Source organism: Astatotilapia calliptera, chromosome 5 (assembly GCF_964374335.1).
Source record: "Astatotilapia calliptera chromosome 5, fAstCal68.1, whole genome shotgun sequence".
In the NCBI taxonomy this organism is placed as follows: domain Eukaryota; kingdom Metazoa; phylum Chordata; class Actinopteri; order Cichliformes; family Cichlidae; genus Astatotilapia; species Astatotilapia calliptera.
In genome coordinates this window covers 9,320,001-9,336,433 of record NC_137426.1, presented here as the reverse complement: position 1 = coordinate 9,336,433, position 16,433 = coordinate 9,320,001, and the positions used below count along the sequence as shown (strand labels likewise).

The window sequence follows — 16,433 nt, the reverse complement described above, 5'->3', positions numbered from 1 at the left end:
TACAATTCTAACGAGCTTGAAAGTGAATATTTGGTATGAGCAACTTTATTCTTCAACACAGTTTGAACTTAGGCAGATTTTATGTAATTTCTTCAAGTTGTCTGCAGGAATAGTTCTCCAAGACCGTTAAAGGACATTCTAAAGATTTTCTATGGATGCTGGTTTTAGTGCAATTTCAAATACCTCACCCTTTTTTCATGTTGGCATCTTGACAGCTACCACTGAGACCATTTCTGATGAGGCTTCAGCGAACAGTAGATGCATCAAGTGAAGGGACAGATACACCTTTCAGGTCTTGTGTCAAACCATTGCTGGACACCCACCTCCAATTTCTTAATGACCTATCTTTCAGGTACTGTTCATTTACTCCAGATATTTTTGTGAGCCTGCCACTTCTTCTTTTCTCCTCTACTTGTCCAGTTTTCTCAGTGCTGAGATATGCAACTTTTTTTTTTTAGCTAATTGCGTTCTGGGATTCAGCTTGTTGGTGCAAAAATACTGCTTTGTGCGTGTGAAACTAACAACTTTTGTAACTTCAGCTAAAGAAATGAGAACAAATTATGTTTTTATTACACGCTGCTACTAACAAAGTGCCTAAACATACATGTTTTCTTTGATAAACCTAATATGTGTACACACAACAGTGTTTCATCCCTTGATTTATGTTTCTTTTTTTCATGTATAAATTATATAATAATATATGAGAAAAGAAGGTTGACAAAAAATGGCTAGGTTAAAAAAAAAGAAGAAGACTGGACTGAAAAGGAGTAAAAAATCAGCCAGTGTCCAAAGAAAAGCTTTGAAGGACCCTCAGAAAACCTGGAGAATGACTGCTCAAGACCACTTTAAACACAAATCTGAGTCGCCCCAGAGTTTATTACAAAGTAAAAATAAACTCTCGGGTGGCTCAGGACTTTTGTACAGTACTGTAGATATTAGATATAAGAATTTAGAAACCAGGGTAGCTAAAGTATATACACAGTATATACACACAAAAAAAAGAAACAAAAAGATTGTACTGTGAGGCTAAAATCAGTCTTTGCAATTGATATCCTGGATGCATCTTAGGCCTAATATGTATAAATAATTTATATTAAACACCATCATAAAAAAACATAAGACACATCTTGGGAGAAACTTGAATAACGTCTCCTGAAAAACGACATAAGCTGCAAAGTTTAATGTTTAATTCTTTCCCTTTTTCAAAGCATCAATAAAAAAAGAAAAATGCAAGCCACTTCAAAATGTACTTTTAATGTCTGCTTAAAAGGCACAGTAGGCAGCTTTGAGCAGGACAACAATTTAACAACAAACATTACAGAATCATAAACTAAAACTTTGATCTATCATATAAAATCTAAAAAATTTGCTCCAGGAACAAAATACATTTGCATAAAACAAACAAAACACATTCACAGCCGGTATAATGACATGAACACAAATAGGGAGACAGCTTAAAGTTTGGCTGTTTAGTTTTACTACATAAAATCCTTCTACAGAATATATCGGTATGATGAAAAAAAAAACAAAGAAACATTTAGGTTGTAGTGTCAAATGTGATTGAATGTGAACACCTGCTTAACAGATAAGGTACCTACTGCTGGTATATAGTGCTGGTAAATCCAGCAATTTAGTGTATTTTCACTGCTTTCAGAACAGGCAGATCTAAATAAACTACTTTTATTTTCTAGAGACCATAACTAGCACATTCTGTCAAATTAAGACATAAATTATGGCTTAGGAACAAATTTGACAAGATTCCCAACTATAGATTGTTTATTTATAGCATATTAGTGTTTGATATGCATAGAAAATATAACAGAATCTATTTTTTCTAAATCTAACTGTGTAAATTAATTTCCATCATTCCAATGGATAACTTATTCCTATTACATTCAGTGACATATGGAGGATCTAATTCTATCAGTATATCTAAAATTCAGTAAGGCATTGCAGGATTTATATTGAGTTTTTTGTCATTCCTGTGATATAGTATGTTGTGTGCGTTTACTGGTTTCTTTATGTGCACATGCAGAAGTATTTATGACACCAATGATAAGGCTTCCTGTTCAAAGCCTCGGCATGCAGAGACGAGACGGAGACCTTGAGATAACTAGAACTATGTTACCTCATGCAGAAGCGGCCCGCTTTTCAAAAGAAACACTCGATTGACTCGTGACTGGATTCAGAAGTTGTCCACACTGTGGCAAGAGTAAAAGAGGAAAGAAGATGTGATCTTCACTCAGAAGCGGACACAGCCACTAGTTTCTTCTGAGCTGTCAAAGTCGCTTCCTTCGCACAGGGACTCCTTCAAGAAACGAAAAGAAAAAAAACCCTCAGTGACATTCACAAGTCAGTTTTCTGCAGCAGCACATTCTCAACTAACAAGCCACTAACAGCGACATAGTCCAGAAGTTGTGTTTTGAGACAGCTCCATTAGTATTTTATCAATATCTAATTAAGGTTTAATTATATAGTGCGTTTCTAAAGTATAATCTTATATACTCAACAAACACCACTGGATTTTCATGATATAATACATGTTGAATAGTCGTCTCTCATTAGTTTTAATAAAATTGACTGCATCTATTAAAATACCAAAGAATCAGTATATGACAAAGTGTTTCTGATAAGGTCGCTGTGATGAAACAAAGCTGATATCAACTTTCACTGTGCAAAGGTAATGGAAGATTAGAGAACCCAAAGACTGATAACCACAAAGAATAGACCACTGCGGCAACATATACCAATATGGGTTACAATGAAATGAGTTGAAATACGGCAATCAAAGGTTGACAACAAGTTTCCAAAAATACTTACAGACAGCTGCCTCCTATCCGAGTCTGTAAAGACGGGGTTGGAGCAAGAGAAGGAAGGGAGAGAGAGAAAGACAGATAGAAATGTGGAGAGGGACTGAAGCACTACACCCACAACGCAAGGCCAACAAGTACACAACACATACAAATATGAATATGCATTTTAAAATGTTAACATTTTTAAACTGAAGTGGTTAATGTATTTGGGGGAATAAATTGTGTTTTTTAGCAGAAAGCTGACATTTCACAGATTATTTTGGGGTTTTAATCAAACTGAATCATCACTTTGGGTTTTTTAACAGTTATGAGATGATGAGAATGTGCGTCTGTCTCTCTGATGTTTGTGTGTCTTTTTCTTAACTCCACAAGGAGCTTTCCTTAGTAAAGAGTAGACATGCTGTTCTGCATATTCAAGCTGTCAGCAGCCTGGCGGTGAGGCAGACGTCATGCAGCACAAACATATGACAGAAACAACATTTGAAGAAAGGAGCAATCCATTCAAGACCCAAAACATGCCCTGAGAGGAAAAGATAGATGGTGGAGGTGGATGTCATGTATGCTGATTGCAACACAGACACCAAAATTATCAAGAGGATCCAAAACTGAGGTGAGAAAATGCCAAACACATGATTACAACTGTGGCGGGACCAATTACGGAAAGACGGTGTGATTTAGAGGGGGATCCTTTAACTATCTCACTAACTTGGCTTTGCCGTTCCTCTGGCATCAAAGCGGATGGGGTGGGGGCAAGCGGTAGCCAGGGCTGGTTGCCTGCGCTGTAGAGCCTGGGCCGCTTGACCTGGTCATGACTGGACAGGGGAGTGTAACTATTCCGGCGATGTATGAGAGTAGAGTCCTTCGGGATTTTACCCTGGTAGAAAATGAGATACCGCAGGTGTTAAACGAAAAAGATCTTTAAAAAAACAACACCAGGGGGCACCTGACGAGGAACAGCCCAAAAAATTAATAAAAAAAATGCTGCACTCGCCAAACTGATCCAAAGCAAAAGGTAAGGAACTGCTTCCACCCACAAAACATCAGTCAACAGCAAAAGCACAGCCCTGATTGCACAGGACAAAAAACCCCACCTGCTTCAACCAAAACCATGACAACACTGGACCTAAACAAGTCAGATAAAACTGCCTTCACAGAAAATTCATAATCTTAATATGAGGACAGACAGTAGAGTAATGACAAAGATGAGATCATCCAAGCAAAAATAAGCATGCTCAGCAATGTCTTCCTTCAAGGTAAAATATCACTTAACATTCACAGGCTCATAGAGCAAGCCAAGCTGAGGAATTAAGGCTAAAGGTAAAAGTGGTTACAAGACAAGGATATAAGGAAAGGAGGCAAGGAAGCAAAGCCTAATATATACAGGGGGTAAGGTGTGATTGTGCCAAATGAACAGACACAACAAACAACAGCGCATCTTAAAATTATATGCTGAGATTCAGTGACCAATTTAGTGCGAGTAAACAATATGCATATTTTACAAATGATCAACTTTAAACATTCAATGGAACAGTGATGTTCGCCTACTTGTGCAGCTATGTGATTTTCTTTTCCGCTCATTTCAGAGCAACTTACAAGAGGCCGGTCTCGGTGCGTGTTTACTGCCTCCACATTCAGATAAAACATTTCCACTTTACAACCTACAAGATAATAGACAATACATTTACATTATCTTCTCACGTTGCCTTATGTTGTTACAGTGTAGCGATCATCAGGTAAAGACTTACCGTATGCAACAGGGGTGAGCTTGAGAATTGTGTGCAGTGGACATTTCATGTATGGAAGATCCTCTGTGAAATGAAATAAATAGCATACGGGTTCATCATTGTCTGCTTGTGTTGTCTGTAGCATGTGTGTATGTTTGTTTTTATCTCACCTGCACCCTTGTCCAAGAAGTAAGCCAGGAGACAGCGCATCACAGCCTGATGGCAGATGACCAGCACATTGCCTTGTCTCTCTAATTCCATAATAACCGGCTCCAAGCGCTGAACCAGATCTTGGTAGGACTAATGAGCAACAAAAGATCATTCTGGGCTCAATTGCTAACACTTGAAAGGAAATTAACCTTCACAGCTTGAACAACACTGGTAGAGAAAGAAAGCTGAATAACAAAGCAGAATAAAACTACTGCCGCTGTGGCTGCTGATCAGACGCTTTATTGTGAGTAGTAGTTCAGGTTACCTCTCCTCCTGGGTAGCGATAATGATATTTGTCTTGATCCCTCAATGCAAACTCCTCTGGGAATGTCTCCTGGATCATCTCGTAGGTCATCTCCTCACAAACACCCTGGAAAAGGAAAACAAATCATTTATCCTCACGTCACAGCCCACAATGAAAAGAAATGTTTCAGCACAATTTGAAATCTAAAAAAACATAACTGGATAATTTCCCTTGATAAAATATATAAATGTCTCCAAAGAGCTAAGCCAGTTTCAAATATAATAAAGCCCAGGAAACATAAGGTGATCTTGAAGGTTAGTGAAAAATGGAGACCGATTTCATCCTCAGAAAACAGTCATCATTTAATCCTTTGATTTCATACTGTGAATAAATAATGACTTATTTCATGTGACCTAGATCTTTTCAAAGTGTTATAACCCTTTTTATTCTCCTCCGGATGCTGCTTTGACATTAAATGTGATCAAAGGGGCTGAAAATTTCGTTTGTCTTTGACTCTTACCTCTATGCAAACATATTTTATAAGTGTCTTGGAAATAACAGCATAAAGTTTCCATTATTACAAACCAGAGGTCATCTGTAAAAATTGCTATAGCTGTGGAGGGTACTGACAGCATCAATCTCATTGAGGATTTTCCACTGTTCATAAGGCACGCCAAGCTCTTCCGCTGTCTGGATCGTCCTTCTCAGTTGGCTCGTCCACACCTTCAAATCTGACAGCTTGTGTTCATCAATGAAACCACGCAGAGCGTGGGCGAACTGGGATGTGAGAGAAAGGGAGAGGCTTCAATTTATCCCTCATTAAGGGCATTTCTTGCTTTATTAGACAGATATTCACCAGTGAGAGTGAAGAAAATAGGAAATTGAGAGGATTAAATCCAATAAAGGTCACAACTCTGGAGTGCATGATATTGCAGTTTAAGAACATCTTATCCCAGTAGCTATCTTCTCTTCAGAAACTGGCTCAACAGTTCATTAAATGAGCATTAACAGAGTGAACGTGCAAAAATCCTACCTGTTTCCCACGAGGGGAAAGTTCAGAATCTCCTCCGATGCGTCCTTCAACATTGTGTTTGCTCTCTCCGTGTCGACACAGGTAGATGGAGTGAGAGTGCACATGGATGTTCATGAGGTAGTAGACGATCTTGCTCTGGATGTAGTCCTGCACCCGGTTCACCAGAAAACGCTGGCCCACGTTTATAACCTTGATAAAAGAAAGGTCCCTGCAAATGCCAATGCAACACGCCAGTGATTTACTGTCGCCATCTAGTGTTTATTTACTAATTTACAAGGTCTAATTCTGCCAATATAACAACTTTACTGTTTGGATTAATAAGAATACTTTGGAGGAACAATAAATGGTAAAGATTCAAATAATGAAAAGCAGTTCATACTTGTCATAGTCATCAGGATCTAAAGGTTGGTAAGTGACCTTGTAGCACTCAATCCGCTTCAGGAAGTCATCCATAACTCTCTCTCTGTGTCTCTCAGGGTAGTCTGGACTCGAAACCTTCACTTCCTATTATGGTTAACACATTCAAACAATATTAGTATCCAGTTCAGTTCTTACATAACGCTGCAGATGGTGTGAATATTAATAGGTAATGGAGTTTGACCCAGACAAAGTCACAGTCAAAGGTTAAATTCATTTAGGTGAGATCATACCAGGATATTAGCAGCAATGACTTCGGGGTCATCACACACCGACTCCACAAAGAACACCTGTCAGAAAGATGGAAACTCAGAGTCAACGTACGCTAAACATTCCTGAAACTGACAATCAATTGTTTTATAACAACAAATTTTACATTGCCATGAACCTAGACAAGAACTTACACAAATACAGGGTAATTAGCATCAACAAAAAACACGACACATAGATTATGAATTAGTGAGCTTTCCACATGCAGAAAGGCAAATTTAGCTCACTGAGTTTGACTTTTTCCAGTCTTAAACACAGACTGGTAGAACTGGTAGCTTCAAATCTACAGAGAAGAGAGGGAGAGGGAGAGCGATCCTGGATAGCTTTATTTTCCCAAATGTTATCTATTCAGTTAACAGCACCCTGTGAAGTTTGAAAGCCTCACAGTTTAAATTCTGTGAGTTTTTGACATCTAATAATAAATATGCTAAATGTTTGAAAGGTGATTTTATTAAAATTATTCTGAAATTTTTACAAAATTTGTAGATATTGTTTTTTTGTAGTTCATTAGCCTGTTCAGCAAAATAAATGTGATAAATGTAAAGACTTTTCCATGGCTTCAAGTAATAACTCCAATCTGCACAATACATTTTAAAAGTCCCCACTGGGATATAAATGTGTAAAAATAGCAAATAATTTCACCTTAAAAGCATTCTCCTTCACAAAATCTTGAATAAGGTCTCGTCGTTCTCTTGTTGTGTTTGTTGCATCAAAAACCTGAAAAAAAAAGGGCAAAAACAAAGACAATATTTGTTTGCTCTCTGTGAAATGTTTGTAGGACAGCGTAGGATTAAGACTATCCCAATGCCAGATGTGTTTCTGTTCTGGGTATTTAAAGGAAACGAGCCAACATCGAGACGCCATGTCAATAGAGAAGCATGCACATAAAGACTGAGACACTCACAGCAATCTGACCTCCCTCCTCTGTCAAGTACGCCTTCACATCTTGCAGCGCTACCAGAGCACACTGCCTGCAGCAGAGAAAGCAAACATAGCAGCAGCCAACTATAAAAACCAGATTTACTGAAATCCACCATCATCAAAGTTCACATTCTAGTGTCAGTGTCAGAAATCTGAAAATGTTACAGTAATACATTGTAGATTTCATGAAAAAAAGATTCTTTGTAGCCCCCCCACCCAAGTTTTGGATTACAGCTTTCTTCTGTGCATCAAATACAATGGTAAACTGAAAACCCCAACAATTACAAGACATGAAAAACACACATTTTTAAAATCACAAAAAAATGTTTCCCATCTGTCGGCAGTAGGGTTTAGTCACTGACCCAGTTCAATTATCATGTGCAAGAGTTATGAGGTACACAGTGGTAGATTTCTCCTCCAATAAAATGCAGGCATATAGAGTTTAATTTGTTCTGCTTGAAGGCTGACAAAAAAAAAAAAAAAAATCAGCTGCAATGTGTCTTTCCTCAAACAATACAATTTGGAGGTGTATTTTATCTATTTGGAGGGAGGAATGTTGGAAGGCACAAAACAAAACAGCATTGATTACCATAAATGATTTTAAAAATACATTTGTTGGTGTTCTTGTTGAGTGTTAAATCAAAATGTTTGTCATTTAGCCAGAGCTTCTAGTCTTGTCACCTTAAGAGTTGAAGCTAAGGGACTGCTGGTGGTAGCTTTAAACACTATACTGCAATATATATATATATATAATTATAATAATAATCTAAATAATAATACTAATATTAATAATAACAATAGGTAAAATAACATGAAATTATAATGCAAATTACAATTAGCATGAATCAGGAGGATAACATTTTAATGAAGTATTTAAACAGCACATATTCATAAGGTTCACTGGTTAAGGCTAAATTATCAGCAGAAAAAAAGTTTTATATCTAAATCCTCACAGCAAGAAGGTCCTGTGTTGAAATCCAAAACATTAAACTGGCCTTTCCTCAGGGTGCTCCAACTTCCTCCCACAGTCCAAAGACATGCATCTTAGGTTACTCTGTGATTGTAGATTGATTTTAGGTTCGGATGTGAGCCTGAACGGTTGTCTATCTTTCCGTATTAGCAAAGTGACAGACTGGTATCCAGCAGAGAATTGGATAAGCAGTTAAGAAACTGATGGATGAATGGCAAGAAAAAAAAATGGTACCAAAAACAGAAATTTCAGAGAGGTTTCTTTGTTTGATTAAAAAACAGGCTATTCCCAGAGGGAACGCAGAGGGTTGACAGAAAAAATTACTCACATTTCCTTAATTGAACAGTGCAAAGGTTTTGAGGTGCTTTGGTTGCTACAATGGGAGACTTTCTATTGGCAGACAGGCAACTTAAACAATAAAAGCAATTCTTCTGATTGGAGTGAGCTTCTTTTTTACAGCAGGACAATGACCCAGAGCTCCAAACTATGGAAAAGCTATTCCTAAAAGAAGCAGTGAGCTGGCAATCTGCGTGTAATAGAGTGGCCAGAACAGTCAAAGGATCTTAACTCTTTTGAGCTGCTGTGGGAACAGGTTGATTGTGCAGTGCAAACATTTATCTAACTCGTGGGAGGAAATTCAGGAAGCATGGGGTGAAATTTCTCCAGATTAATTAACAGCTTGAATACAAAAGGTGTACAAACCTGTGATTACTGCCAATGGATAACTCTTTATACAAAAGGAGAAGTCTGAAGGACAAAATTATTAATTCAAGTACAAATCAGTATTTTAAAACTTTATTTCTAAAGTTGCCAATACACCACACAGCTGAGCTCCAGTTTTTAGTTAACTCATAAGAAAAAGGTAGATGTCACGTGGAACTATTCCTTTAAACTGGTCTTGCTGATACTTTATAATAACAAACACAAAAACTCAGGCTGGATATCCATGCAGGTCCACAGAGGGCTTGTGTCAGCTTCAGAGTGACAGCGGCAGCTTGTTTAATATCTAGGTCAAAGTCAGCACTAGGATGCTGTCAAGAGCCCGTCACATTTTCATGATAGCCATGCATAACACAGCCCATTTCAATCACTACTACCAGATTAGACCAGGAGGAAAAGAGGCCTTTTGTTTTGTTCTTTGTTAATCTTTCTGTTGAAACACTGATTTACAGTCACTAATCACAACCATTTGTAGGGCACACTTTGCTGCTTGTGTGTATGTGTATATCAGTTTAGGCTGACTGTGGCTGAATACTGACTGCCGGCCAAAAAAAACAGCTTAGTCACTGATGCAGCAGGGAAATCTGCAAAATATGAAACCGACTAAGGTTGAATGCAAGAAATGTGACACAGCCAGTGAGGATATGACAGTTTTCTTAGTGCTAGATAAAATGCAATGTACATTGTAAAAACGTATTGTGGGCACACGTGTAAAAGTGAACCTTACTTCCTTATTTTCATGGCTTCTTCATTGTCGTGGCGGAAGAAATCATAGGACTTATAAGCTCTGACAGCCTCTCTGCGGTATACGCCCAAGTTAAACACTGAAAAATGAACAAAGGACGTTATAAATCTGCCCTGGCTGTGCTGTCGCCTCTCATTTTGGATACACTTGGATATACTTTTGTTCTAGTGAACAACTAAAACCACAAGAATTTAAGTGGCTAAATTTAGCTTCTCTTTGTGGGATCATTTTAGAATAGTTACATTTAAATATTTATTATGCACACACAATGTCAGTGGGGGGAGGTTTAAAAATTCAGCTTTTGCATTTAAACATTTTGCTTTCATTCTAATGTCACTGCTACTTGTTTTTGTGACATATATAATGCATGCCCAAGTGCTGGAGAAGAGATAACACTGATGCTGTTTTTCATGATCTTTAGAGTTGCTTTCCCACATTAACTAATTAACTATCCTGGTTTAACTTCTACAAAGAAGTAAAAAGAAATACAAAGAAGGATTGAAAGCATATGAAAGTTCAATAAAACACACTATGAAATTTTTTAAATTTGCAGATGGCATTAACTGAAACATAATGAGAAAGAAATGTTATGTTCTACCTTTGGTTGGGACTCCTATCCAATTGAGGTAACGTGTGAGTTTCTTGGAGATGTAGGTCTTTCCTCTAGCGGGCAATCCGATCATCACGATCACCGTTGGAGAGTTTGTCATGTAAGAAGCCCATGCTGTGCAGGAAAGAGATGCAAAGAACTGAATGTCAAAGTTAAATGCAAATCATATCTGACTCATAACCAGCATTACAATAGAGAAAAACATGTTTTAAACAGGCATGCCAGTGCTGCACACACTCCTGAACAGCCAGTCTTATATAACTAGGTCATGTGTATACACAAAAAATAAAAAGTCTCTTTGGGCACAAATATCTATGGAGTGGGTTCAGAGGTGTCATCCGAAGAAATTAGAAGGAGAAACATCCTGGGAGAGAGAAGTAATTTTCTTAAGAATAGCAGAAACCACTGAAGGTTTCAAAGTATTTTTATCACTGGTCATGATTTATATTCTTTTTCCTTTTTTTGCCAATCCAGAGAAATTCATTCCCATGTAGGTTGGAGACTAAACGAAGCAGCTTTCCTCTCACTGAGGTGATTGTGATTTGGTCAGAGCAACAAGACAAGGTTTTATATTACAAGTGCACCTGCACACTCTATAAGCAGCGATGCATGAATTAAAACCTACTAAAATCTAATTGGCGTTTACTTACAGCATTTTTTCTCATTGACTCTGGGGTCTGTTTTCTTGGCTTCTGTGGAGTTTGCAGAGCCATTGTCTCTCTGAGTGCTTGACATATTGGAATCTTCTTTAAGCGCAATTCAGATCAGCTCTCTCTCTCCCTCAGAGGGACATAGTCCAAGTTGGTCTGCAACATGCATGCAAAGGATTAGCCTCAGACAGAAGAGAACCAGAGCTTTGTATGCAAGGTTTTCCTATCGATGTCTTATGGCTTAATGTATCCCCGGCAACATCGACTGCAGAGCAAGCAGCAGGGGAGCTGTGAATGAAGACGAGAAGTACTGCCACATCATCTGTGCACAGGAAAAATACTTGGCTTAAAAGCACTATATTTACAAAGCCGCACATGAGCGAATCATGCGGTGGTTTGCTCTCTCACTCGCTGGGGTGACCGAGTTCACTCTAACATAATTTATACCACAATCCACACAAGACGAACATACAAGAGTCCGTGTTTTACCTGGTAAGGAGGTAAATACGAAGAGACCTGCTTTCGGGACCGCCTCTGAAAGACGCAGTCATGCACCGCAGGACCGGGGATCTTGTGATCTACCGGACACAGAGTTTGCGTGCGCCGGTTCGGTTGGAGGAGCCAGTCTGGTCGGCCTGTCCTTGGTGCTGAAATGCCTCCTCAGCCGGCTGGTATAGTTCCAAGCTGGAGGTGCGTGTCGACGTTCCTCTACCGTAACGTCAGCCTACGCCAAAGCACACACCCCCTAACCACAAGGGCTCTGCAGAGGATCAGGCGCAAGAGCAAGAAAAGAAAAAGCGCTACACAAAGACTGAAGGGTGAAAATCCTTTTATTTTTTCACCATAAAGCAAAGATTTATTTATTTTTTTACAATAAGCACAACTAGCTTCTTTGCATAGTTATTTTATTCAGCATTACATACCTCATTATAAAATGCAGATAGTGGTCAAAAGACAATGGTTTAACATAACAACTGCTAAATAAATAAAACCAACCCAGAATCACAGTGTTCCCTTACTATATTTAAAAGAAATAACAGTGAATAAGACTAAGCAACCTTTACACATTATCTGATCATTCACATGCCCACATATATGTACAAGAAACATGTGTAAATCTGTCACAGGAGCCTGGAAAGAGCTCAGACCTCAGCTTGCTGCTATTTTTAACCATTTAGAGAACATTCAGAAGTCAGAGGTGAGGCACTGAGTTTGTGGCAACGCTGATGGAAAATGTGATGCCAGGTCAGCTGAGCAGCCAGCGCTGTGGCGTGTGAGAGACTTTCAGAGCATCTCAGGCTTGTGAAGGACTGATGAAGCTCAGTTGGAAGGCACCGATAACAGAGTTTAGTGTCAGTAGCTTTGCACACTTTTCGGCGATAAGAAGATGTCTGCAGTCTCCAGTGTCTGACTGTTAGTGGTTTGTAGTTTTCACCTTTAAGGCTTGATTTTCCACAGCTGGAAATTAAGCAGAGACGAAACAAAACAATTAAAAAGAAAAGGTTAATCATCTTACTGTGCAAAATAATCCATTTAAAAACAGATGTGAAGAGAAAGCATTTAAAAGACATTTAAAATAACAGTCTCCAATTGTCTCAATCATGGACTGTGGAACCAGTAGCCAGCACATGCAAAATAAGGAGTTAAGACTTGTGAGATTTAAAGTGGAGCCAAACCATGTAGTATTTTAAAAGCAATCAATAAATCTGAATGAAAGAGACGCCAGTGTCATCCTGCCAGGACTGGAGTGATGTGTTCCCTCAAATGAGTGCTTGTATTTTGCACCAGCTCATTTAACCATGTATACAAGGAGTTGTAAAAATTGTGGCAGGAAATGAGGGTGTGTAGGATGTTTAATGTTGTTATTGGTGGGCACAGGCCTGACCTCAGCAATGATTATAATCTATAGCTAGCAAAACTGAAGTAGACTCTTCACATGCTGGTTAAACTTAACTACCAGTTCAATACTTTGGGAAACTCCATATTTACCCCAGCCCGCCCTTGCTGCTGCCTCATTGGTGGATACATATACTCTTTGTAGATGACTGGCTGTTTAAATTTTTGTAACATTCTTTTTCTACGTAATCACAAAATTAAGTGGAATGGTGGATAAGTATACTGGACTCATGCTAACACATATGTCATTTAAAGTGCTGTATGCAGTATACAAATCTTCATGACCCTGATGAAGGCCACAGACTGAAACGAGTTGGTCAAGTTGGTGACTTTACTACAAGTGTTGCTAGAGCTTCGGCCTCTTTAGACTCTTATTGTGCCAGAAACCTTTTATTCTGTTTTCAAAGAAGCCCTATTTACTCTGTATGTATCATGTTTCTGCATTAAGAATAGAGCCAGACACGTGAGGATAATAGCTTTGTTTAGCTTGGAATTGCATTGCATAAAGACAATGTCACACTTTTCTACAGTTGTAAAGAGAACACATTAACATAAGGTTTCTCAATTGCGTAATTCACATATAAACAGGAATTTACAGCAGTTTTTGCACATCATATGCTCTAGCTACATACTAATCAAGTAAGTATTAAGTGTAGTAAAGATTTGTTAATACTGCTGTCTTCAAGCAACCACATAAATATATATTTCTCACGTGGTTAAGCTACTCATGGGAGTTTGTCACTGTGCAGCTTTACTTCATGTTTTTCCTCTTATCATTCACATGCTAAATATTTTGAAATCTCAAAATGCACATTTCCAGCTTGTCTGCCAGATGGCTTCAACCAAAGCAAGGTTTCCAGGTCAACTCTGTAGGCTACTAACAGCTCCAACAGCTAGAGGGCAACATGCAGCTGTACTAGAACTAAATGTACAGCCTGTACTTTTAGTTGCTCCTCTGGTGATTTATTATAGCAAATATTTATAGTTGTAGTCATTATATTCAATTTTAAACACAGACACTATTTAAATGGCTCAAATTAGAGCAACAACAACCAGGTTGTACTGATAAAGTTTTATTTTTTTTCTTGAGAGATAAAAACAAAACAAAACATGGAGCCCAGAGTGATCAAGGATGTGCATCTTAAATCATCTATTTTTCTCGTCTTTTTAGGCAAATTTCAACATTTTTCATTATAACTTTACTCACTCTGATGTTGAAGCCAAGCAGGTCACTGACTACGGCAGACACAGCAGAGAGAATGACAACTTTGGTGATGTTATAGATCAGAGGGTTCACTGTGAGACCCAGCAGTCTGAAAGGAGTATCGAGCTCCTGGAAGATGTAAGGAGGAAGAAAATGTTATCTAAGATTTATGACATGGGTACCCATACCCTGAGGCTAAAAATGATCAAAGCCAGAATTTATTAAGGATGAAAAACCACTGACAAAGGGGACTCCACTTGGCCTTCATGAGAAATATAACAATTACATATTGCAATACAATCAAATTTATAGCATATCCTTCAGCACAAAGTTATTAGGGCTGTCCCAAGGAGATCAGTAGTGAGGAAGAAAGAGTGATTAAGCTGATGGATGTTAGAGAGTACCAACAGAGACATGACAGGGACTGAGGAAAGAAAAAAGAAAAAGACAGAAAAATCCCCAGCTCACTGCAAAGTTATAATATTATAATTGCATTCTCTACACGGACTGCATAACAACCTTGACTGGGAACTGCATTTAGTTTCAGTGAAAATTTGGGCTTACCTTCATTAGTTTTGTAGCTAGCTTCAAAACATTATTCACAATACTGAGTTCTTCTTTCTTATTGGGCTTTTTCTCCATCCTGAGATACAAATTGATCTGGAAACAAAAACAGTTTTACACCGTGTTAATGTTACAGTGAAGGCCAAATAATGTATTTAAACCTACATTAAATCAATGGACTAATCAGCCAGAGAAATAGCCTGGAATCTTGTGTCTTTTCCAGCCTGGGGGGGAGCTTTACCTGCTCAGTGAGCAGCACAGAAGAGTTACTATACTTGGAGTTGGTCTCTGAACCCAGCGTGGCGAGCCTTAACAGAAAGAGGACGAGAGAGGCGCACCACACCATGAGCTCCCAGTTCATTAGAGACTCTAGGAATGTCTTGTGGCTTTGCAGAAGCTGAAAAAAGAAAGCAACACTGCTTACATTTATTGACCCCGGCTTTGTTGTGAAAATTGGATTTCTTTGCACCTAACAGAGCATATAAACTACTTTCCATCTTAGCTTCATGGCTTATCTTCAGTAGGGTAATATGATTAAATGGTTGCATGTTTTGAGGCAGTCTCCTTGCTATTTGATCTCCGTGCTAGAATCGCAGTATTTGCACAAAATGATCAAATCAATGTTCTCCCATATGACTGACCTGAGCACAAATGATGAATGAAATGGAAAGTGCTAAAAGAAAAATAGTGGAGACAATGACGTCAACGGAGCGCTGCGGACCTCGTCTCTGCGAAGCACAAACAAATCAATGACGCACGGTTAAAAAGACAAGTCTACACCGAGCAAAATGTTGAAATAAATTCAGATTGGGAGTGTTTTGGCAGGAAAATACAAACCCGGAGAAAAGATCGAAGCGACAACCACATCTTTATATTCTGAACTTTCTTCAGCCTGAAATGGGGAATCTCAGATTTCTTGGCTTTGCGAGCTGAAGTTAGGTGGCTAAAGAACTTGGCAAATAAAAGTCTCTGTTGGGCAGACATAAAAAAAAATACTGTGATGCACTGCAGCAGAGCTAAAACTGATCACATTTAGGATGCAGCACTGAAAACATCTTCTAGTAAAAACACAACTTATATATATAAATGATGACAAGGTAGCAGAGAGACAGAATGGCTCAAACAATTAAGAGACACTAAGCATAAACAATTTGTCCAGTCAACAGTAAAAAAACACAAACAAACAACAAAAAACCTAAAAAACTTGCACATTTTGAGAACCCGGGACAGTACATTTTTGTGATGTGCATTTCCTGAATCACCATTCACCTGTTTGTATGTTCTCTCAGCCACGCACATCATGAAGAAGAACAGCCCCGTGAGGCAGATTCTTTGCACTGTCGTGATGAAGAAAAAGGCATGAGCTTGTGTATTTAACGGCCCCACTGCTATTTCTATCAGCTCTGACAGAGGCAGGGAGCTGAGGCCCGGCATGTCCAGCC

The 16,433-nt window shown here is 38.6% G+C and overlaps 2 protein-coding genes across 7 annotated transcripts in view; both read right to left on the bottom strand.

The window, feature by feature from the left end:
• Window positions 1-1,234: 1,234 nt before the first annotated feature.
• Window positions 1,235-12,019, bottom strand: pfkfb2b (6-phosphofructo-2-kinase/fructose-2,6-biphosphatase 2b). Of its 4 annotated transcripts, XM_026167088.2 has the most exons (17): window positions 11,817-12,019; window positions 11,328-11,483; window positions 10,666-10,791; window positions 10,050-10,146; window positions 7,616-7,682; window positions 7,354-7,428; window positions 6,675-6,731; window positions 6,404-6,528; window positions 6,025-6,232; window positions 5,622-5,768; window positions 5,013-5,117; window positions 4,708-4,837; window positions 4,559-4,621; window positions 4,407-4,471; window positions 3,520-3,687; window positions 2,821-2,843; window positions 1,235-2,308 (listed from the first exon to the last, which is right to left on the bottom strand). In XM_026167088.2, the coding sequence occupies exons 2-17, from the start codon at window positions 11,410-11,412 to the stop codon at window positions 2,239-2,241; spliced, it is 1,611 nt and encodes a 536-aa protein (XP_026022873.2). In that variant the 5' UTR covers window positions 11,413-11,483; window positions 11,817-12,019; the 3' UTR covers window positions 1,235-2,238. The 4 variants fall into 4 exon arrangements, with proteins under 4 accessions (XP_026022873.2, XP_080157806.1, XP_080157807.1 ...); XM_080301680.1 differs by lacking the exon at window positions 2,821-2,843; XM_080301681.1 differs by lacking the exon at window positions 3,520-3,687.
• A 120-nt stretch (window positions 12,020-12,139) lies between these two features.
• Window positions 12,140-16,433, bottom strand: part of phtf1 (putative homeodomain transcription factor 1) — a 10,338-nt gene continuing 6,044 nt past the window's right edge. For all 3 annotated transcript variants that reach the window (XM_026167086.2, XM_026167082.2, XM_026167085.2), the window contains exons 11-17: window positions 16,261-16,433; window positions 15,829-15,960; window positions 15,633-15,719; window positions 15,233-15,388; window positions 14,992-15,087; window positions 14,431-14,556; window positions 12,140-12,785 (exon numbers count right to left, since the gene is read on the bottom strand). The exon at window positions 16,261-16,433 is cut by the window's right edge and continues 97 nt beyond it. In XM_026167086.2, coding sequence (XP_026022871.1) covers window positions 12,765-12,785; window positions 14,431-14,556; window positions 14,992-15,087; window positions 15,233-15,388; window positions 15,633-15,719; window positions 15,829-15,960; window positions 16,261-16,433 — 791 coding nt within the window. In that variant the 3' untranslated portion in view covers window positions 12,140-12,764. The remainder of the gene's footprint in view (window positions 12,786-14,430; window positions 14,557-14,991; window positions 15,088-15,232; window positions 15,389-15,632; window positions 15,720-15,828; window positions 15,961-16,260) is intronic.